The sequence below is a fragment of the Lissotriton helveticus genome, chromosome 1_1, assembly GCF_964261635.1.
Source record: "Lissotriton helveticus chromosome 1_1, aLisHel1.1, whole genome shotgun sequence".
Taxonomy (NCBI): domain Eukaryota; kingdom Metazoa; phylum Chordata; class Amphibia; order Caudata; family Salamandridae; genus Lissotriton; species Lissotriton helveticus.
In genome coordinates this window covers 568707284-568730278 of record NC_136057.1, presented here as the reverse complement: position 1 = coordinate 568730278, position 22995 = coordinate 568707284, and the positions used below count along the sequence as shown (strand labels likewise).

At 45.0% G+C, this 22995-nt stretch overlaps 1 protein-coding gene across 1 annotated transcript in view; it reads right to left on the bottom strand.

Annotated features, from left to right (window-relative positions):
* The window catches only part of LOC144813832 (solute carrier organic anion transporter family member 1C1-like), a 490557-nt gene that overhangs the window by 132960 nt on the left and 334602 nt on the right, over window positions 1–22995 (bottom strand). Inside the window, exon 10 of the mRNA XM_078674055.1 lies at window positions 22141–22336. Within this exon, the coding sequence (XP_078530181.1) occupies window positions 22141–22336 (196 nt within the window). The remainder of the gene's footprint in view (window positions 1–22140; window positions 22337–22995) is intronic.

Genomic DNA, 22995 nt, shown 5'->3' with positions numbered 1-22995 from the left:
CCCACTCCAGAGAGTGCAACAGTAGTGAAAGTGTTGGATAGCGTAGGGGTAAAAATTACTATTCCAACTCCAGAGGGGGCAACAGTAAGGAAAGCGTTGGATAGCGTAGGGGTAAAAATTACTATTCCCACTCCAGAGAGTGCAACAGTAGAAAAACGTTGGATAGCGTAGGGGTAAAAATTACTATTCCCACTCCAGTGGGTGCAACAGTAGGGAAAACATTGGATAGTGTAAGGGTAAAAATTACTATTCCCACTTCAGAGGGGGCAACAGTAGGGAAAGCGTTGGATAGCGTAGGGGTAAAAATGACTATTCCCACTCCAGAGAGTGCAACAGTAGGGAAAGCATTGGATAGCATAGGGGTAAATTTTACTATTCCCACTCTAGTGAAAATAAATTAATATAATTCACATAATTATCAATTATTCAATTAATAAAAATTAATTATCAATTAAGAATTAATTATCAATAAAAAATTAATTAACAATTTATTCAAAATAAATACCAATAAATTAATTAACATATTTAATTAATTATAATTAAATTACTTCCCACCCTATTCCCCTATAAACCCACAGCCCGCTACAGAAAATAAATTAATGTAATTCACATAATTATCAATTAATCAATTAATAAAAATTAATTATCAATTAAGAATTAATTAATTTCCAATTAAAAATTAATTAACAATTTATTCTAAATAAATACCAATTAATTAATTTGCATATTTAATTAATTGTAATTAAATTACTTCCCACCCTATTCCCCTATAAACCCACAGCCCGCTACAGAAAATAAATTAATGTAATTCACATAATTATCAATTAATCAATTATTAAAAATTAATTATCAATTAAGAATTAATTAATTACCAATACAAATTAATGAACAATTTATTCTAAATAAATACCAATTAATTAATTAACATATTTAAATATTTATAATTAAATTACTTCCCACCCTATTCCCCTATAAACCCACAACCCGCTACAGAATTAAATCGCGCAAAAATTAAATAACATAAAATGTATTACTTAAAATAAATTACAAAAATATATACACTTTTCACACATATACTAACATACAAAACACTTAAAAGAAATCGATATTATAAAAAATTCGATATTTTTCATAAACTATATTATGTACTTCGATATTTTGACTGTCTATATTTATAAAATCCATATTACATTACTTACCTTCAAAACGATATTTTTGATGTCTATATTCTGTCCATTCGATATTTTGTCCATTCTATATTTTGGAGTCGATATTTAGGTTAGTCTATATTTTGGAATCGATATTTTGACCATTTACCGTGTGGGAGATACGAGGGCTACATCGCCAAGGAGCCATAAACTTGCTCAACCTACTAACCTGTGCACCCTGTGGCTGGACTCTGCTGCGGGTGGTGGCGAGGGTACTATTGAGACCTCTAGGGTGGCGAGGACAGAGTGGTGCTGGCCCAACGTTTAGGAGTGGGGGGGCTGCTGCCCAGGGTCAGACTGGCCGCTAGCGCTGACTCTGCCTGAATGTTCTGGTTGCGGGAGAGTGGACTGTTGGAGAACTGCGGCCAGATTTTGGATGTAGCTGCACATTGATGGCCTCTTGCCTAAATAGCCCCCTAGACCACTGGGCCTGCCACTGTCATCCGCTGGGACTGCCAAGTTTTAAGTCATATGGTGAACGACAAACAGAAGACCTCCATTTTTATCTATAGAGAATCCCTTGGCAGGTCAGTGTCATTGGGTTGGTGCTAAGAAGACCTGCATCTTTTATACTGTTCTCGCCCCTAAAGTGCTGGCGACAACCACTGATCCCTGGCAGTTATCATGGGACGGCTTAAAGGGAAGGTGCAAGACGCTCCCACGACTGCCAGGTGGCCCCCTGAAATGACTGGGGATACGTCTAGGCCCCCATCGCCTAGGGCCTCCTCCTCCGATATGGGCACACTACCCCCCGGACAAACTTGACCTGATTCTGAAGGAGGTCAGAGATTTGCATAGAGCGATAGAACAGCAACTTGGGTCGCTCACGACTGGCCTCAATCTCCTTCGAGCGGCCATGGGAAGCTCGCTGATACAGTCCATGATCAGAAGAAAACATTGTCCACCCTCGAACCTAAACTTGCGGAACATGATACACAATTAACACAGTTACAGCAACAGGTCGCTGGCTTGCAGGAACGAGTGGAGGACGCGGAGGGAAGAAATTGATGCAATAACATATGAGTTCTTGGTCTCCTGGAACGCAGCGAAGGTACTAAATCGGCAGATTTTATGGAAACCTGGTTCTGAGAATATGTGGCCCAAAATGGTCTCTCCCCGTATTTCTGCAAAGAAAGGGCACACAGGATTCCTACTGGAGCACCAAGGTGAGAGTGCCCCCCAGACCGCTAATTGTAAAAATACTTAATTACAGAGACCAAGATGTACTCCTGCAAAAGGCGAGGGAAAAACAACAAATCTAATATGAAAACCAGAAAATCTTGTTTTACCCTGACTATACCATGCTAGTACAATGCCAACGGGCCTCCTATCAAGCAACTAATACAACACAAGACCTATACTATTAAAGCACTTGAAAAATTCCACCCTTATTTAGGATATTTCGTTTGTTGCATTCTATTTGCAAGCCTTACTCCCCTCTTAAGCATTAAATGGGGTAGCCGATATACCTAAGGGTAGTGCTATATTCAAACAGTTGCCTGATTCTCAAACAAAACTAAAATACAGTTGTGAGACCATCCATGCCACACCTAATCTCGTGTCCAACATATATAGTGCTAAACCGAAAAAAAGTGTGCAAGAGCGAGATGGCACCTCACGGGCGCACCACCAAACAGGAACCTGACTGGTACTCGCCAGGATAGCCCTGTTGTCATCATCGGTATCATCAAGCTCGAAACGAAAAGATAGTGTCCAAACACACACAGGATTTGTGAGAAAGTGCAGTGAACATAAAACAAGAAAGTGACCAGTACAGTGTCAGTCAATACATTAAAACACTCATACTACAACACAGACAATACAATTTTATTCAGTTTCTTTGTGTTGTGTATGGAAGGATAAAAAAAAAAAGTAGATGTGGTTATCACCTATTTAACCACTCATACTTTTACTTGCCGACATGTTTCATTGCCTTTTGAATTTTAGGCAATTTCATCAGGGCGTCATATATATTAAAGCCACTGCAATTGGACTCGAACGTCTTCACAACCTCATTTGGCCCTAGGTGCTCCTACCAGCCGGGAGGGACGAGGTTGTTGTTCAAAATGACAGGAAAAATCGCCATGAGTCAATTATTCACTCCTCCCTTTTCAATTTACGGATGGTGGAGGATCGTCAGCCGTATCTCAGCCCATGCATCAAGCAGTCAAGAAGAAATTATGGGATGTCCAACTAAAATACCCACTCCTCTTCCCAGCACGATTGAAAATCATCCATGACAGGAAAACGTATTTCTTCAACAGCGCGACGGATGTGGAGGAATGGCTAGAGGTGATGGACCTGGACACTCTGCCTCATCACGACGTGGCCTCACGAAATCACAGAAAAGTGGTACGCAGCGCGAATGGCAAATCCAGCTCCGAGATGGTGGGCTTAACGTGGGATCAGAGGTTGACGTGTAGAGCGGAGGTGCTGGACTTTGCTGGACCCTTTCGGGAAGACCCTGCCAAGATCCTATCGGACTCAAAAGACAGTAACACAGTCCATTCGGATTCCAACAATAGTATCACCCTATTTCCCTGTACACCCCAAACTGGAGATGGTCTGACAGACAATTGACAACACCCACTATGTCGTCTCGACGGAACTAGATGGAAAGAACCACAAACGCAACTACAGCAGGACTATGTAACATATTTGTATCCTTTTGGTTTTAGTCTTTTTATTTTATATGTTGAAAGTCTGAGACTGATAGGAGACTATGGCTTGTCATGAGGTATTGCTCCTCCCCAATTTTGTGTAACCGGAACCTACCCGGCCTGGTAATGCCAATTGACACTTGCGTAGGATGGAGCCCACCTCTAACAGGTCCCCGCCTAAGGGGCTCCCCCTCTTACTAGGCGACAATGAGTATTCATTAATAAGTCATATTATACTCCCTGAGTTCTGTCGAGCTGATGGAGTTCGATCCCTGACCACAACTATCATGGCTGGTGGCGAGGACCCCCCACATTGCGAACGCACCACAGTACTGTATATAAATGTTGTTGTTAATTGTTTGGCCCAGCACTGTTCAACGGCTGTGCCAAGTGTTTTTGGTTTCATGGGGAAAGAGTACTCCTGGTCTGCAAGCACTACTAGGCTCCGAATTGTGGGGAGTCCTGTCCACCTTACACATTTATGCCCAATTGCATCACTACTTTGGGTTCTTATGACCTGTTGACCTGGAATGTATGTGGTCTGGGGGCAGTACATAAAAGGCATCATGTCCATGCCTATCAACTAAGGCGGAAGGCCCATATTGTTTACTTCAAGAATTACACCTCTCTGCTTCTGAAGCCTTGAAGACTCGCAAAAAGAGGCGGGGTCATGTATTCTCCACTAACTATACAGCTTTTGCACGTGAGGCGACAATATGGATTTGTCATGGGAACCCCTTCACAGAATTGGATCGCTGAGTAGATGATCAAGGCGGGTACATATTGCTGAGGGGTACACTATACGGGCTACCAGTGGTATTGGAGAGCATCTATGCCCCGAACTTTGATCAAGACACATTTTTTCAACGGTTGAGCATGGCCCTAGTGAGGTGGGATACAATTCCCTGGATCCTGGGTGGGGATAGCAACACGGTTCTTGACATGCACTTAGATAGATCCCATCCATCTTTACATGGCGCTGGTACACACAGACAAGCTGATCTCCTTACGACTTGGTTGAATGGTTGGGGATTGGCGGATATCTGGTGATTATTACATCCTACACATAGGGAATATACCTTTAATTCACCGGTCCACCAACTCCACACCAGGATTGACAGGTTCTTAGGGTCCTGTATGCTCACCACGCAAATTCACCACTTAGCTAAGAGCTTCTCTGACCAAAACCCCTTGGAAATCACACACACATGGGGTAGGGTCCCCACCCTGGTCCCCACTTAGAAATTATGGCCTCAGCTCCTAGAAGATACCCCGTTCCGTGCAACCCTACGCACGACCATCACAAATAATTGTTCTTAAAACTGGAACACAGCCTCTTCTAATCTCATTGACTGGGACGCGCTCAAGGTGGAAGTGTGGGGTTCAGTAATTGGGACTACTGTAGGGGCTAGACAGGAAATACACAAACGTCTCCTTGAGACAGAAGCCCAGATGACGGATCTGGAGCAAGGGTGCAGGAAGGTACTAGAAGACCTCAGGGTCATTAGATCATCGGGCCTTCACACAGCGGAAACACACTAAGGCCGACAAGTCTGGCACATTACTGGTTTGGATTCTGAGGGACACCCCGGAACTGCCCTTGATCACCAGTATTATGACACCTGTGGAAAATTAGTACGGTTTGGTAAACATTATCTGCGCCATCTTGCCTTTTCCCCTGATGCCACACTTTTTGTCGTGCGCACCCGCCATTTTAGGTGCCTCGATCAGAACCACCCTCTGCACGCCACTGGCCCCCTGCACAGCCCTTCGCCCTCACAAGCCCCCCCCACGCACTGGCCACCCCCCCGCTCTCACATGCCTTGGGTCATAAACCCCTCTTCAGCGCAGCTCTGCCTCAGAACCCCATCCTGTTCCCAGCGCGACACCTCCCTTCGTTCCTTTCATGGTCCCAGACCCTTCGATACAAACCCCCTTTTCCTGTGTGCCCGTTTGTCTTCCCCGTTCCCAGGCCGCCACCTGGCCCTGCGGATACTGTTTATTGCCCCCCCCGTACAGTAGGAAGCTTCCCCCATTAAAGGACCCTCGAATTGATCAAAGCCCCCACCCTATGATATCCGATCAATCAACCCCACACATTCCGTGAATCGGCGGAATGTCCAGCTGCGCGATAATCATCACCTATTGTGACCGGGGTGGGGACTTCAACTGTAAATGTGTGTGGGAACGGGCCTGAAGGGGAGATTCCGAGGATGTCCTTTCATACTTCAAAGCATTGCAAGAATGTGTTACCTGCAATAAAGATCACAAAACTGTGTATAAGAGGCCAGGCCTCAGAGATGCGGTTAGAGCACCTCGTGACGATACTGGCTGTCCGAACTGATGTGTTCTCCTCCGGAGAGAATAAACCTTGTTTCCTGCCTTCCAGTCTCCAGCGCCTGCCTCTTCATTGATTAATATTTTGTGGGTTAAAGAGGCGATACCGCCGGGCAAATATTGGTTGTCCTTGACCTGTTTTTACAATTGGCGCCCAACGTGGGGCGCCCATCAGCGACACGTGGATCCAGTGGGAGAGGTCCTGACGACAGAGTGAACGACTGCAACGATCGGGAGAGCTCTTGCCCAATAGACCCTCGTCTGGCAGCCGATCATCCGAACTTCACTGGTTCCGAACAGACCTCTCTCGAGTGATCTACGGTCCTGACTGGGAACCATCAGGAGTGCCGCGAGGAATACGAGGAAAAGAGGACGATCGGGCGCTGGATTCGGAAGATAAGAAACTGTCCATACGGTCCGGGTAAGGTCGTGTAAACACGACGAATTGCGAAATGATTGTTTAATTGATCGGAAAATACTAGTATTACTCTTTGTTGACTTGTTTGGAGATTCACTGTCTGCAAACGGAGAAACAATAGGCTCTCTCTCTTTGCAAACAGTGAAGGATAGGTAACGCAGCCATCGTGCCTATCTTTCTCCCCCACTGATTGATTGTTTTGAACTCTCGGGAGATTTCCCTCTCCCACACTGATTAATTGTTTTTGACCCCGAACTACTGTTCGCGGATTGTTTTCTGGAGATTCTCTGTCTGCAAACAGGAAAGAACAGGTTCCTCTTTGCAGATAGTGAAAGGGTAGAGGACGCAGACCTTTTTGCGGGCCTACTTATTCTCCCCACTGATTGTTTATTGACTTTTTGATATTGGTTCATGAGGTATTTACTGCCTGCAAACAACGTAGAATAGAAATATTCTGTCTAGTCTTTGCACGCAGTGATAAGATAGGCAGTGCTGACTTTTTGTCCTCGTTGTGAGCCGTCATGTCTGTCTTCTCCCCACTGATTGGTAGTTGGTTCAGCCCGGACCGTTTATTAGAGGTGGACCATCTAGCTCCGCTGGAAGGCACCCCTACTAAAGACATGTTCACAAAGTATGGATTAGTTACCATAGCCTATAGTAAGCTGTGGCACAGGTATACCAAAGAAAATCAAGAGAAACAGTGGCCACTGATAGGATCCTTCGATCTTGATAAAATAGAAACGTTAGAAATAGCCCTTTGTAGTAATAAGACAACGCCTATTATGCTCGACAGTCTCGGTATGTGGCGCAAAGAAGCAATGCAACGAAAGAAAAGAGACGAAGTCAGAGTAGGTAAAGGAATATATCGACAGGACAACCCCAAGACACAACGACCCGAAAGTAATCCCCCGACACTACGCACAGGACGACCAGACTTAGGGCAAAACCAATGTGCTTTTTGTAAATTTTCCGGGCACTGGAAAGCCCAATGCCCGACTCTACTGAACGAGGGTAAGAGCAGAGGGCCGACAGAAATAACAGGCCGGCAGAAAGGGAAAAGGCGTGAGACAAAGATAAATCAGACTGACGCGGACAGGCCAGATAGAACCACCACGTTTGATTATGCCCGATGGCACAGATTTCGCCAGACCGATTTCAGCGACATGTTTGAGTCCTCATAGATCGAACAACACTAAGACGGGAAACCCAGTCTAGCTCTAAGTTACCCGGTGACGAACCCCGTACTACTGCTACTGTTCCCTAACACAAAAAAAAGCCACCCTTTTCGGATAACCTACAGAAACAATACACAGAGTAGTCTCGGACAGATTAGTATACATTCCATTAAAGAACTCAAACTTCGAGTGCAATGGGACTGATTACTCTCTGCTGCCCCCCTCACTCTGAAAAGAAAAGGAGCAATTACAGGCCTGCATAGACAACCCCCATTACCCAGACATGCCTGTCCAAACAAAACACCTACCCCCACTCCAGAAGTTCCCGAAATGCCACAGGTCACCGGTCACGCCCATCCGGAAGGTGAAACACACAGCACGTGTGGGGCGGAGCCTGCTGACAGCCATCGATCGAAAAGATCGCCAGATGTCCAGGAGGCATCACAGGCCCGGCATGAAATGGCCTTCCCATCCCCTTCTTCCTGGGGTGGCGTCCCCCGGGACACGAGTAGGGAGGGGGCGAATGCAGATGACCCCCTCCCTCGTATCTTCTGGTCCGGCCATCACAAATACCTCCGCTGAAACTGGTACAGGGTGGGCTGGGAGGGAGAGGCGACGCGGACGAGCCTCTCCCACCTCCCCGGATAGGAGGTTTCCCAGCCCCAGGCCCGGCGCCGAAATCCTCCAGCCGGGCGGCGCCCATACTTGCGCAGCACCGGACATGCAACGGCGGCGCCCATACTTGCGCAGCACCGGACATGCAACGGCGGTGCCCATACTTGCTCAGCACCGGACATGCAACGGCGGCCATACTTCCGCAGCACAGGACATGCACTGCAGGCGGCCATACTTCCGCAGCACAGGACATGGGATGGCGCCGGCCATACTTGCGCAGCACAAGACATACGATGGCCCTCAAGAGTACTTGTGGAGCACGGGATGTGGGGTGGCCATCATGTATGCCCGTGAGAAGGGGCGGCGTGGGGTGCACTGGGAGAGGGAGACGGCGCGAACGAGTCTCCCTCGCCCCCCCAGGTGGGGGCGCCACAGCTGCACCTTAGCCGAATGTCCTGCTCCAACGGCAAGGTGTTCCATTTTTTTCACCCCAAAGGGCCTCTTCCACTCTTGCAGACTTGACGAAGGGCGGCTGTTGCAGGGCCTCAAAATGGCGTCTGGGCCCCCTGGAAGGCGGGTCTAGGCCGCTAAAGTAACTCTGACCAGCAGTGTAACTCGGACGCTTGCCCACCGGGGCACGAGCCCCCACCTCCGACAGCATCCCCACAGCCTTGAAGATTCTACAAAAGTCCCCGGAGCCCTCGGCCCCTGCAGGCTTCCGATGAGGAACAACTGCCTTGATCGCTAACGAAATAACCACGACATAGCCACCCCTTCTGTTAGCACGAGTTTTTTTGAACTGCCGAAAAGGACTCTGGTCCAACCGCCGGTTGTGGGAAACATTTTGTCCCTGATGCTACTTCCGGACTAACCCGGCCCCGCCCAAAATGGCGCCGGTGTCAATAAGAACTTACGAACACCTCGTGGTGTTTTTAACTAATAAGACTTGATGTTCTGAGATATGTATATGATCTTTTGTACACTTGACGACAAAGAGGGAGGGTTCACTCGACGAACATGTAAAAGGACCCTGTTAAAAAAATGTTGGTTTCAATGTACGATTTATTATGATATTATTGTAACTGATACATAACCTCGCTTGTGACACACGCCCACGGTATGCATTTAGGAAATTTGATTACAACTAGTCTGACTGTGCTTCCAATTATGAAATGAATGCCCCTTGATCCCTCACCTATTGATAGACCTTTTTAGTTTCCTGCAAATGAATAAATAAACCCTTTTAAATGTTTTTAATGCTGCAAAATACCCCCTTACTGTACGTGCTTCAGCCATCGCCGTGTCCGGCCAAATACGATTGCACTCTCATATCTACATGCTGAACGATTGTGCAAATAAAGGTTTTCCAAACTATGAACAGGTATTGCATGCTTTTCTTTAAATATGGGAACAGCGGGAGAGTTTTTCTGTGTACCCTGCTTTGCTCTCTTTTTAAGGTTATTAGAAAATGGTTGCTCAGCCCCGGATGGAGGATCGAATCTAAGACACGATACTCTGCCTCCAAGTATGCGACTGGCTCAGGAACTAACGCATGGAGAAGGACCTCGACTTCTGAGGACGGGTAAAGTGAAGCGGTGTAAATGATAGAATGTTATAAAGGTACGGCACTCAAAGGTACTAGGGAACAGAGTTGGCCGAAGAGCTGATATGCCTTAGAACATCACAGCGTTGAAAAAGATTTAAGGACCCCGATAGCTAGATACATCTACCAACTAGATACCTCGCACTAAGTGCCTCTGATTTTTTAACGTTTCCCTACACACGGCCTAATGCTCGTCCGTCCCAAACTGCATGCTTTCAAAATTCTAACACAGACCCGTAATGTCTCATGTTGTGTAATGCGCTGAATAGCCTATCTTAATACACGGCCACTCCCCATGTCGCACGTGTACTATTTAGCCTATTGTTGCACATCTCTCTCTCTCTCTCTCTCTCTCTCTCTCTCTCTCTCTCTCCTCCACACTCTCACTCTTCTGAACGACTAGCACCTAATTGGCAAACCGCCACCCCTGGTGCACCACCCAATTGGCTCCAGCTACCGCAAGTATTTGCGAAAATTTGTCTTAAATAAAAATCACCTTGATGCCGTGTCACTACCTCTCCTTTCTGCTAAATATTGATGAAACCTAGAATTGGCCAAAAAGGAAAGGACAGGTAAGACGACTGAGGTTCCCTAATCTGACCCGTAATAAGGGAACTACATGTCAGTGGCTTCTATGATAAAAAAAAAAATGCCTCAGATAACGCGACCTTCCCCGTCCCGAATTGTCTCAATACCCAAACAGTAAAAGTGATCGAAACATCCCCATCTTCCCAGAACGCCCTCAGTTTTGTATCAGCTGCCCCGGACGAGAGTTTTAAAAATGTCCCTCACCCCCGGTTGTAAGAGATGGGTCGACTTACGACTAACACAGGCCAGCCGTTGTTCCTAGAAATGATTTGTTGATGAGCAAGCTACAGAGTTTAGAATTCGAGAAATGTCACTGAACGCTTACCAACTGAACTGTGGCCTTCTGCTAGATAACGCCCTCATGACACAAAGCAAGACGATAGTCCCTCACCACAGTTTGCTATGTTCCTAGTTGTTTTCCATAAGACCTCGGTTTTTTAATGAAGTCGTCAGGTTGTAAGAGACTATGTAGGAATTAGAATGATGTTTGCAAAGTTAAGATTAGACCAAAATGAAGAAATTGTTGCAATAAACCCTGTTAGAAGTAAAATGTTTAGCTGAAAGGTAGGATGCATTGATCGAATGGAAAATTGTTTAGCCTATGTTCGTTCCTCAGAAAGATACCTATCAGACCATGGTGGTAGCACGTTGCACTTTTTCGTAAAATATAAAGCCCTGGAGAACGGTATAGCTTCGTAAGGCTCGTACTAGGAAAGTGGGTCTCTGCCAGAAGAACTGATGTGACTGTAATAAACAAAATGCAATGAATAGGTACCAGATCTCGTACCACGACAATGAATGTAACACCAACAAACACCAAAGAAATAGTTACGAAAGAAAGTTATAGGAAATCCAGCAAGCCCATCATCAATTATTTATATGTTGGTTGTGAACCCCAATGTAACGAATGTTTCTCATTTGCTTGGAGCTGGGAGAGAAATAGACTTATGTGATTACCTTCCTCTGCCAATTCTCTAAAGACTGTCTTTTCAAACTCATTTAAGGGTACCACTGTCGGAGGAGAGAGAGACCGGATGTGGGAGCACGCGGCCTGACTACAGATCGTGGAACATCTGCGACATTGGCCAAGACGAGACCGCAACAGTAAGGAGTCGCAGGACGAGGCACTGTTTCCGACAAAATGAGAGGAAAGGGCTGACCTGATGCCCCTGCTCGATGATCAACATGTGCCGAAAAGTCCCCGCTCTCTGAACTCGGTCATGGGCCCACCTACCTAAAATTTTCCGTCCCCCTGGTCTGTTCCCGATCTGGCCCTGCTCCATCCCCCTTTTCCTCCGACCTACCCTAAGGACTACTCACACACCCCCCTTCTTCCACATGAACTCTTTGACAATCGACTCAAAAGGACACAGGGCGAAAAGGACCTTTTTGACCAGGAAAGCGAGGAAAAGGTCATGCCCTGCAACGCGGGACCTAGAACAGAGCTGGACACGTAGCTCCACCGCCGGTGCTCCACAGTGCCAACAGAAGACGACAAAGAATGCTGAGAACTCACTAATAATGATCCATGACAATAGGACTTCCCCTTCGAACAATGACACCTCTGATTATCGTTTTTACTACGTCTCATTTCTCTCCCAGCCACCATTGTATTGATTATGCTCCAACCGAATACAAAAAGAACTCACATATGTAATAACCTATCCGCTCATATTCCGAATGACTGTAAGCATCTATGAAATGTACCCAACGCTCTCACTACAGAATCGTTTTTGTCCGATATTGCATTACTATGACTTTCCTGCAAACGAGCTTATCGATAGGCCCGCCTTCTAAGACGAAAGATTTTAAATGTAATGTTTATAGCTCCTTCACCTGGGTTCCTACTTCTTTACTTATGACCGCCACAGTAGACATGGATAGGAAATATGCCAGCAAGATGTCTTGGGAATGTTAAAGGGAGGACTGTGGAAAATTAGTACGGTTTGGTAAACATTATCTGCGCCATCTTGCCTTTTCCCCTGATGCCACACTTTTTGTCGTGCGCACCCGCCATTTTAGGTGCCTCGATCAGAACCACCCTCTGCACGCCACTGGCCCCCAGCACAGCCCTCCGCCCTCACAAGCCCCCCCCCCACGCACTGGCCACCCCCCCCCGCTCTCACATGCCTTGGGTCATAAACCCCTCTTCAGCGCAGCTCTGCCTCAGAACCCCATCCTGTTCCAAGCGCGACACCTCCCTTCGTTCCTTTCATGGTCCCAGACCCTTCGATACAAACCCCTTTTCCTGTGTGCCTGTTTGTCTTCCCCGTTCCCAGGCCGCCACCTGGCCCTGCGGATACTGTTTATTGCCCCCCCCCCGTACAGTAGGAAGCTTCCCCCATTAAAGGACCCTCGAATTGATCAAAGCCCCCACCCTATGATATCCGATCAACCCCACACATTCCGTGAATCGGCGGAATGTCCAGCTGCGCGATAATCATCACCTATTGTGACCGGGGTGGGGACTTCAACTGTAAATGTGTGTGGGAACGGGCCTGAAGGGGAGATTCCGAGGATGTCCTTTCATACTTCAAAGCATTGCAAGAATGTGTTACCTGCAATAAAGATCACAAAACTGTGTATAAGAGGCCAGGCCTCAGAGATGCGGTTAGAGCACCTCGTGACGATACTGGCTGTCCGAACTGATGTGTTCTCCTCCGGAGAGAATAAACCTTGTTTCCTGCCTTCCAGTCTCCAGCGCCTGCCTCTTCATTGATTAATATTTTGTGGGTTAAAGAGGCGATACCGCCGGGCAAATATTGGTTGTCCTTGACCTGTTTTTACACACCTACTGGGAATTTGGTATATACGCAAAATGAGATTAATGAGGCCTTCTGCAGTTACCTCTGTGGACTCTATGCGGCCCCACACACAATGATGACATGCTGTCAGAGGACTTCTTAAATGACCTGCCATTTCCCACTATCACAGATGACGTAAAGGAAGAACTCCCTGGTCCGATTACTCAACTGGAAATAAGAGCGCCAATTAAAGGCATCAACCAAAATAAATCTCCCGGGCTCGAAGGCCTGCCCATTGAGTTCTATGAAACCTATTCTGATATTCTAGTTCCAAAACTGGAAGAATTATATAGGACGCCCCTAGAAATCGGTCACCTACCACACTCTACCACACAAGCTCTAGTCGGCTCCCTCATTAAACCGGGATGAGATGGTACTGATTTATCCAGTTACTGGCCTCTATCACTCTTAGCGACCGAAAACAAAATCCTTAGTAATGCATTGGCCAACCATATCATACATACCCTAAATACCCTTATACACTGGGACCAATGCAGATTTCTCCTGGCCCGTAGTACTTCCTTGAACACCAGATGACTACACCATGTTATGGCGGCTACCCCTCCAGATTACGTAAATGCGTGTGGCATAGCATTAGACCTTTGGCAGGCCTTTGACTCCATATCTTGGGAATACATGCTTACAGCCTTGAGTCAGTTCAGACATCCTCCAGGATGCCTCCGATGGATACACCTACTCTACACTAATCCCACCGCCAGATCATGTACCGGGAAGCATATCTCCCGTGAAAACAACATATATAGGGGCACACAACAGGGATGCCCTCTTTCCCCCATTCTGTTCGTCTTGGCGCTAGAACCCCTAGCGATAGCACTGTGGCAATTGGCCAGTGGACACCACTGGATGGTACCGCACAATTAATTTTGATTTATGCAGATGACATTCTTATTTATTTATGCAATCTGTGAGCTAGTGCGGAACCCCTTCTCAGTATATCTTCTGCCTTCGAGGATGTCTCGAGGCTCGCAATTAAAGAAGGTAAGTCAAATGCCTTCTATTTTAAAGATGGACCGTGCCCAGACATGCTCTCCTTTGGCACCTACATCTTGCTGATTGCGCACAACACCTTTAAATACCTAGGGATCCGGGTGTACAGGACCCACTCTGATCAACTTGATGGCAACTTAATGAGGGCAATCACTGCCATACGCTCAAGTATATCTTTTTGGACCTCCCTCCCATTATCAGCGATGGGACGGATTACCATTTCCAAAATGGTGATGCTTCCCCGTCTCTTATACTTTTTTGTAAATCTACCCCTATTAGTCCCACAGGCGGTATTCCGAACATTGGATGTGCTTCTCCTAAAGCTGAGATGGGGGATGGGTAGGCATATGATTAGCCACAAGAAACTACAGTTAGAACCTCGCAAAGGAGGATTGGGGGTCCCAGACTTCAGGGCTTATTATTATACATGCCAACTACAGTGGTTATCCTTTTGGACGGAGGGTAGAAACCTGCAGGAAATATGATATGGCCCCCATGACTTAGAAAGCGGACACTCCACAGACTCCTACTCCCCAAAATCAAACTCCCGCCACAGGGTCCCCCTTTGCTGACAACCACCCCTCAATGTTGGAAGAAGGCTATCCACTGTACCTCGGGGGCAGTCCCGTACGAGAGAAATATCCCATTGTTAGGCATGCCACTCCCAGGTGGGAGACTAACTCAGGTGAGACTACAACATTGGAAGGAGGTGGGAGTGGAAGACGTGGGATCGCTCTTCGGAGACGGCACTCTTCTGAACCATGATATGTTTGTGCAGGCCATATGTGCAACGGACCGCCACTACCTATTGTATGCTGCTGTCGCACACTACACTAAAGAGACATGGGCACCTCAGCGCATTGAACCACCTCAAAATGCACTAATCCACCTTCTGTACTACATGGAGAGGGGAGGACACCTAGTGAAATGGTTGTACACTGGTATTGGGGCGCAGGTCTCTATTACACTCACTGATCTTCAGACAAAGTGGGCAGATAACACAGGCATGGTCATAACTGACAAAGCATGGACGAGTATTTTGGATCACCCCAAAAGAGTGTCCCAGAACGCCCGCCTTAAATTCATACAAACTATGGTATTACATAGGTCATATTTAACCACGAAAAGAATCCAACGTATGTTCCCTGAGGCCCAGAATAGTTGCCTCAATGTAGGGCTGAGGAAGCGGGGTTCCTTCATATGCTCTGTGCTTGCCCCTGCCTCTGCGCTTATTGGGGCTGAGTACGGAGGGCACTTGAGGAGAGCACACAGTTAACGATTCACGACAACACTGTGGAATGTCTGCATTGGGCTGCACAAACGTACTGGCACCCTTAAGATCCAGCTGCAATCCCTTGACTTAGCTCTTATCTTAGCTGTACGGGGGATCACCATGAGATGGAAATCTCCCTGTTGCCTCCATTAACACTATGGCAGGAAGAGCGCTGCTATTAGACTGGAGGAGGCGAGAGGGCTACGAAAACAACCAATCTCCCTAGATTGGTACCGTATGCTTGAAGTGTTTCGACATTTAGATTTTACACCTAGGCCTGTCACACCTACCCCATAGTACAACCATAATGCCACAACGTATGCGCTGTTAATCAACTGAGACTATCTTGCTACCCAAACAATGCGGCACCAACAACTGGAACCAAGGGATCATAGATAGAAGTGCAGTAATAGGCTGTAGGACACGATAACAAAACGCAGACCAGGAGGGAGGGAGGAGGTAGGGTATGGGGTTGTTATGTAAAGGTAATAGTTTAAATTGCATTTCAATTGTAACTGTCATAGGCATAACTTACATAATATTCAGGCAAGCATTATTGGTCGGACATATGACCAGTTTTCATTCTGTTGACTCTTGAGTCGCACACAATTGAACTACCCTGTAAGATAGAATATATTCGACGAAGACGTCTCAACAAAAACAAAATGAAAATGCCAAGATATATTTAACACTTTCATTGTACAGCTCATTGGTATGCAATAAAGTTTGTTAAAAAAAAAAGATGACACTGCACCGATAAGACCAGTGGTGGCCAGCACTGATCAGGCTGGTGGGGGGTGGGGGACGTAAAAAACCAAAAATAAATTACTGTATCTTTGCCGCTGCGTCTCTCCTCCATGTCAGGACTCCGCTGGTGCCGAACAAGAACCAGGAAGCACCCAGGCTCCCCTGACCATTCACAATGCTGCAATGCAGCGTTATGATCGGTATGAGTGCCTTGGTTCAGCACTCAGACGGGGATTGGGGGACTGGGCATGTTCTCCACACAGGCTGTAATGTAGCCTATATGAGGAACATGCATAGTGTGCAGCGCATGACTGTTTCGGCCGCCCCACTCCTCCCCTGCCCTACTCTGAGAGCAGAACAGGCCCCCCCACCCGCAAAGCAGAACAGAAACATGCAATGATAATAACTTTGTTATTATCATTTTAAGTTTTCTTTATTTACACTGCTTAAAAGCAGTGAGGCGATGCTCCTCTGCCTTTGCTGAGGTGCCGCCACTGGATAGGTTGTAATTCTTTTACAGAGGTTTTGAGATTATTTGGTTGAACCTACATCACCGGAGATATTGTCATAGGGAGATACAGAAATTACCCCTGTGCCACATAAGTTCCAGGCAGACAAAAGGATTAAACTACAAGTTTAGACTGAGCAACATGAGCAATTTGTGTGACAACTTTAAAAAGATTTACTTAGGCAATTGAGATAATAAACATTCAATGTGTCAATTAATTTTCCTTTCCATAATTGCCTATATGTTGTATGAAAATGTTTTCTCTAGCTATTTCTCAGAAGCTAACAATTAAAGATTTAAAATTAAAAATATCACATCATGTGGGCAAAACTATCAGACTATTTTCACTTTGGTCTTGTAGTAGAGAACATATTTTAGCATGCAACTATGCTGCTTTCCACACTAGTAAAAATGTGTTTAACCTCATAATGCACATTTTCAGTAGACTTCTAGGGCCTAATTACGATGCCGTCGGACATCAGGTCGGAATGGAAACTGACCGACTAGTAGTCGGCAGTTCCATCCGACGGATTTGGATGCAACCCTGCACGAGGTTGTCGGAAACAAGCCGCATTGGGAAAATGAATGTTTACAAACATCCACGCCCCGCGTGCCATACACCATGTGGAGCCTGACACGCAGTGCATGGATGTGTGGGAGGGCACCACGGGTTCCCCACAGGCCTCACAGCAGAGGCTGCAGAGTGATGGGAGCTCTGATAGGGGCCTCCAAAGTCCATTTCCAACAGCCTTTCAATGGCTTTTGGACCGCTATTGAAAGGCTACCTTAAAGAAAGGGAAACTGTAATCCCTATGGCGGTGCCTGAGCAAGCATCACCCCATTGTAGGACATTACTTTCCGACCGACGGTTGAGCGGGCTCTTTGCCCCAGTCGGACTCGTTGGTCGGTCCCTTCGCATGCTGCTATCGACCGCTGTGCATCTTAATGCAGCGGTCATACCACAGCACTAGATGTCAGTCTGACTGCAACCGACAGGCCACCGGTTGCACTTCGATCGACTTCTTAATGAGTGCAATAGTGTTAAATCTTTTGAATAGGCAGACCAAGCTTCTTTTGTTACATGGGTATGCACAAGACCACGTTGCAGTTTTTGCCTGAAGTATAAGTGGAGTAAAGTTCTCTATGTATTTTCATTTAGAATTAATCAATCTAAGCACTCAATATTCCTAACTTACAAAATGTCGAAGAAGGCCATTTTAACATCAAAATCTTCCTTCGGTTTTGCGAAGGACACATGAGGTGAGAGCTGTCTATCAAGTCCTAAGTTGCCAATTAAATACTTCTTTGGTGTGGGTGGAAGTGATGCAAATCTCTTTCTACGTATGTTTTTGAGCTGAATTTCCTTGCTATTCTGCTCTCCTTTTGTGAAGTATAGCACTCATTCAGTTGGGAACAGACAGAAGTTTTCCTATTTTTGAGTTAGTATTCTAAGTGGGTGATGTTATACAGTTGCACTTCTAGCAGCTGTGGAGCTAGTGGAAGCATCTTTCAACTCTTAAATGATGTTATGAGCTTCAGCCTCCGTAATGATAACCCGGTGAATATTTTCTCATACATTTTAAATTTCATTGCTCACTATTCCATAACCTCCCTTTGGAGAAAGTATGAATATTTCAAGTCTAGGCATGGGATTACCTATATCAAAATATATTTCATGGAAAAAAATACTTTGAGAAACCAGATGATGAATTGGCACTGATGAAAGACAGCCAAGTTAAAATGTTACATTGACTACTAACAAATCTGAAGATAAACAAGATGAAAATGACTTCTGCTTTGGTATAGAATCCCAGGTCCATAATCTAAATGTTTTCCTAAAAAATTGTAAAACCTACGGCATTTCTTAAAATAATCATTATTGAAAAATAATGTAATATTCAGGAAAGCACTCATCAGCAGCAGCTGATGTGGAAACAGGAGGAGCAGTCCCAGTTTGTAGGAAAAGTATAAAGTATGCCAGTAGAGAGCAAGATGGAAAAGGGGAGAAATATATCAAAAAAAGTACATAACAAGAACAAAGTGGAGGTCACTAGCAAAGGAGGTAAAGTGATTCTGGATGCAAAACTTAGATATTTGAGGGTCACCTCTGTTAAAAATGATCAAAATAATTGGATGATGAAAATGAGAAGTGGGAAGGAAAGGCAGATGGTGGAGTGGGAGGAATGTATTTGCCTATCGATGGAAAGAGGGAGCCTAGGTAAGGGATCACAAAAAAGATGAACAGAGGGAGACAAATTTGAATATACAGAATTGGTAATGGCAGATACATGAGAAAATCTACCAGCCTAGTGGTTACTCCGTTCATATGTTTAACATCAGGGTGGGAAATTGGTATTCCTTCAAAAGGGTCATGTGATGGGCATTTTGTCAGCATTCAATAACACTCCAAAATTATATTTAATAAAATAGTGGGGAAATAATTAGGGATGTCAAAACTGTGAAATTTGAAGCAACAAGTTGAGTTTGTTTTTCAGTTTCCAGGGAGATTCAAGAATGTAGTCAGGAAAAAATAACAGGGTTTTTCAATGTTTGAATGGTCTTGTCATATTTCATTATCAGGATGAAAACGTTTTATAATTATTTAAAACTCTGTTATTGAGATGAATTATTGATAATAAATACTCTCTATGGAGATGTTGCTGTAAGGTTTCATTTACCTTAGTAATATAGTGAAATGCAGCCTCTGCCAAGACGTTAAGAGCCTCATTACGATGCGGTTCGGACTGCAACCAACAGCTTGTCGGTAGTGGTCAGGACCGCATCTATTGCTCCGGTCCTAAAGTCAGGATTATGATGCCGGTTTCTGGCAGCCTTTCCATGTCAGCCTTTCCGACACAGAAAGGCTTTCCGAAAGTGACTTCGGCCCCTCTGGCCTTTGGCAGTTGCGGCCCACCGCACATGGACCCATTGCAAAATGGATATTTACGACCATACCATGTGTGGTTGCATCCTAATTGCAGGGTTAGAACCGCCGACCTGAGGCCGGTCGGTTCCCAATCCAGAGCGATGTTGGTCGGAGGCAACTCCGACTGACATCGTAATCTGGGCCTAAGTGTCTTTTCCTGATGGATAAGGATCACAAAACAGCCTTTCTGGATTTTTTGTTATTTATCTTTTTGGATTTCGAAATTTGACAGACCAAAAAAACTGGATTTCTAAACATATAGATATGTGTGACAGCTCCGATTCCTCGAAAAATACCCAGCCGGGTCAGAAGAATACAGCACTCTCGGGGTTTTTTAGCTTTGCAGCACGGGTTTATTTCACAAACAAACGCGTTTCGGGAGAAACTCCCTTAGTCAGTGTTTACATTTGAACGCATTGCGCGGCTCCATTATATGATTTCAATCTGGGTAGTTGCAACAAACATAGGACTATTGTGGCCATTGATTTTTACGCGCCATCTTTAAATGTGCATTAAGTTCGCAAAGATGCTATTTTTCATGAATGATTCTTGCCCATAACAAATCATGCAGTGTATCGACAGAACATGCAACTTAGGCCATTCTTTTCGAAAAACAATTCATAGTATTCTGGCAATCATGGACCCCTATGTACAATAATTGTCTGTACATAATTGTTCTAAGAAATGATGTACTTTCCATTGGGACATCGCATTAAACAAACGATATCGTTAAGATATAAAGTATCCACATATGATTTCTATCAGGCCACAAAATATTCCAAATGCAAGCACTCAAACAATTGGAAAGCCTCACACAGCGTGTTGTTTCGTACTTTATTGGCCGCATGCAGGATTCACACACAGGATTCAGGCGCAGTGTGCCTCATTTGCCATACGCGTTTCAAGACATCAGTCCCTTTCTTACTGGCTGGGCAATTCAGAGCTGGGGAGGCATGAAGTGACGCTGCACTCGCAGCGTGATTATAAACGTTCTGCCACAGTGGGCATGTCATCAAGTGCATTGTGGTATTTCGAGTTCCGTTATTTCAAGACCCTTCGTGAGTTACCTCCCGTTGTGCTCCTAATGCTTTCTCCTCCTTTAGTAGGTTCGCATAAACACTGGGTAAGTAAACTGCCTTCTGTTTCGCAACCAAAAGTTCCACGTTGCTCTCCTGGCACTTACCTGACTTGTCAGTGCCTGAGACTCACGATTATCAGCGAGGGGGCTTTCCGTGACTGAGGCAGGCCACAAAATATTCCAAATGCAAGCACCCAAACAATTGAAAGCCTCACACAGCGTGTTGTTTCGTACGTTATTGGCCGCATGCAGGATTCAAACACAGGATTCAGGCGCAGTGTGCCTCATTTGCCATACACGTTTCAAGACATCCGTCCCTTTCTCACTGGCTGGGCAATTCAGAGCTGGGGAGGCATGAAGTGACGCTGCACTCGCAGCGTGATTATAAACGTTCTGCCACAGTGGGCGTGTCATCAAGTGCATTGCGGTATTTCGAGTTCCGTTATTTCAAGACCTCCCCACCAAAAGTTGAATGGACCAGCACTCAGGTTAGTTAGATCTTCTTATAGATTTAGTGGAGAAAAACTTTGAAAACAAACGTGTTTTGGCAATCCTGCTTTTGTCAATGTCAGCGGCCACCGCTGTCATGGCAACATTTAAACATGTGATTCATCAAGACTAGACAAAACTGTAATTGTGCTACTGCGGGTTCCATCTTGGAACGTGTTTGGTGTTCATAGGATTCATTGTTGAATATACAAACAGTCTACGTGTATTACATCATACACAATATGATCACACTGATTATTCAGATTTTCAATTCATGATAGACAATCTTATGTACAATACTTACTGTATTGACACACACCATTTCCTGTGTATGCAGTTGGTCACTTTTGTTGCTCAGATTTGACATACTGTTGTCCTCCTAGGGATTATTCCCTCCATTCAGGCTCCTATGGTAAACATTAAGTATTATGCCCTGAATGGGCTATATATATATATATATATATATATATATATATATATATATATATATATATATATATATATATATATATATATATGTATAGATAGATAGATAGATAGATAGTTAGATAGATAGATATAGATAATATAGATACTCAAGTATTTGACATGAATACTGCTGTTATTCTGCACATTTTTAAATGTACATATAACATACCGATATGTGCACTTTCACGATACTGGCCAAACACTTTAAAACTATCTTGAGGTTATAGATACTTACCCATTATAGGAAGCAGTGATCCCAGCCACATTATTGTTTTGGCACCCCAATACAAAAATAAGCAAACTTAAAAGAAAAGCCACAAACGATGTCCCAAATGCCAGCTTTGCAGTTGCATACATGCCAAGTTTGTATTTCTTCATGAACAATCCTCCTAAGAACATTCCAGTGGCAACAGCTGGTAAAGATGTTGCTCCTGAAAAATAGACAAACAGTATTACTTTCACTTTTAAAAGTGACCTAGACAAAGAAAGACACAGGAACAGAACATGTTTGATGGTTTGAGAGCGTACGTACTGGGATTGAAACCTGTAAATCTATTGCAGTGGATACATGTGAGCAACTTGGTAAAAGCTACTCTGAAACCCTTGTCTACAAGCTCCATCTCTCATAGGTGCCTGTACTAGCGTCACCTATGAGAAAAACACAACTAGCTGGTTTCCTATCCGTATTAAGAACTCACTTCTGTTGATTATTATTTGCCCATACCTCAATCTCAGGGAGTTACTTTTCTGTCCCAGAAACAATCCTGAAATCTTTTTTAATGATCCTAAAATGTGGCCATTGGATTTAGAATGGACACTCAAATGGAATTCTGTATAAAATAATCAGTACTTCCTAATACCAAGATAGTAAGGCCCTGCTAAGTGCTAAGTGACGTGACGTATATCCAGTCTCCCATATGACAAGTGCCATAGGATTCAATGGACTTGTAGTAAGGTGGAATAGGGTGATGGAGTAACCCATCTACTGAACTCTAAATCAGGCCCAAAGTCATTTGGTAAGAAAGGCATGTAAAATATTTTATTATTGAATACAAATCTCGGTTGTGCTTGTGTTGAACTGGCCAGAGCG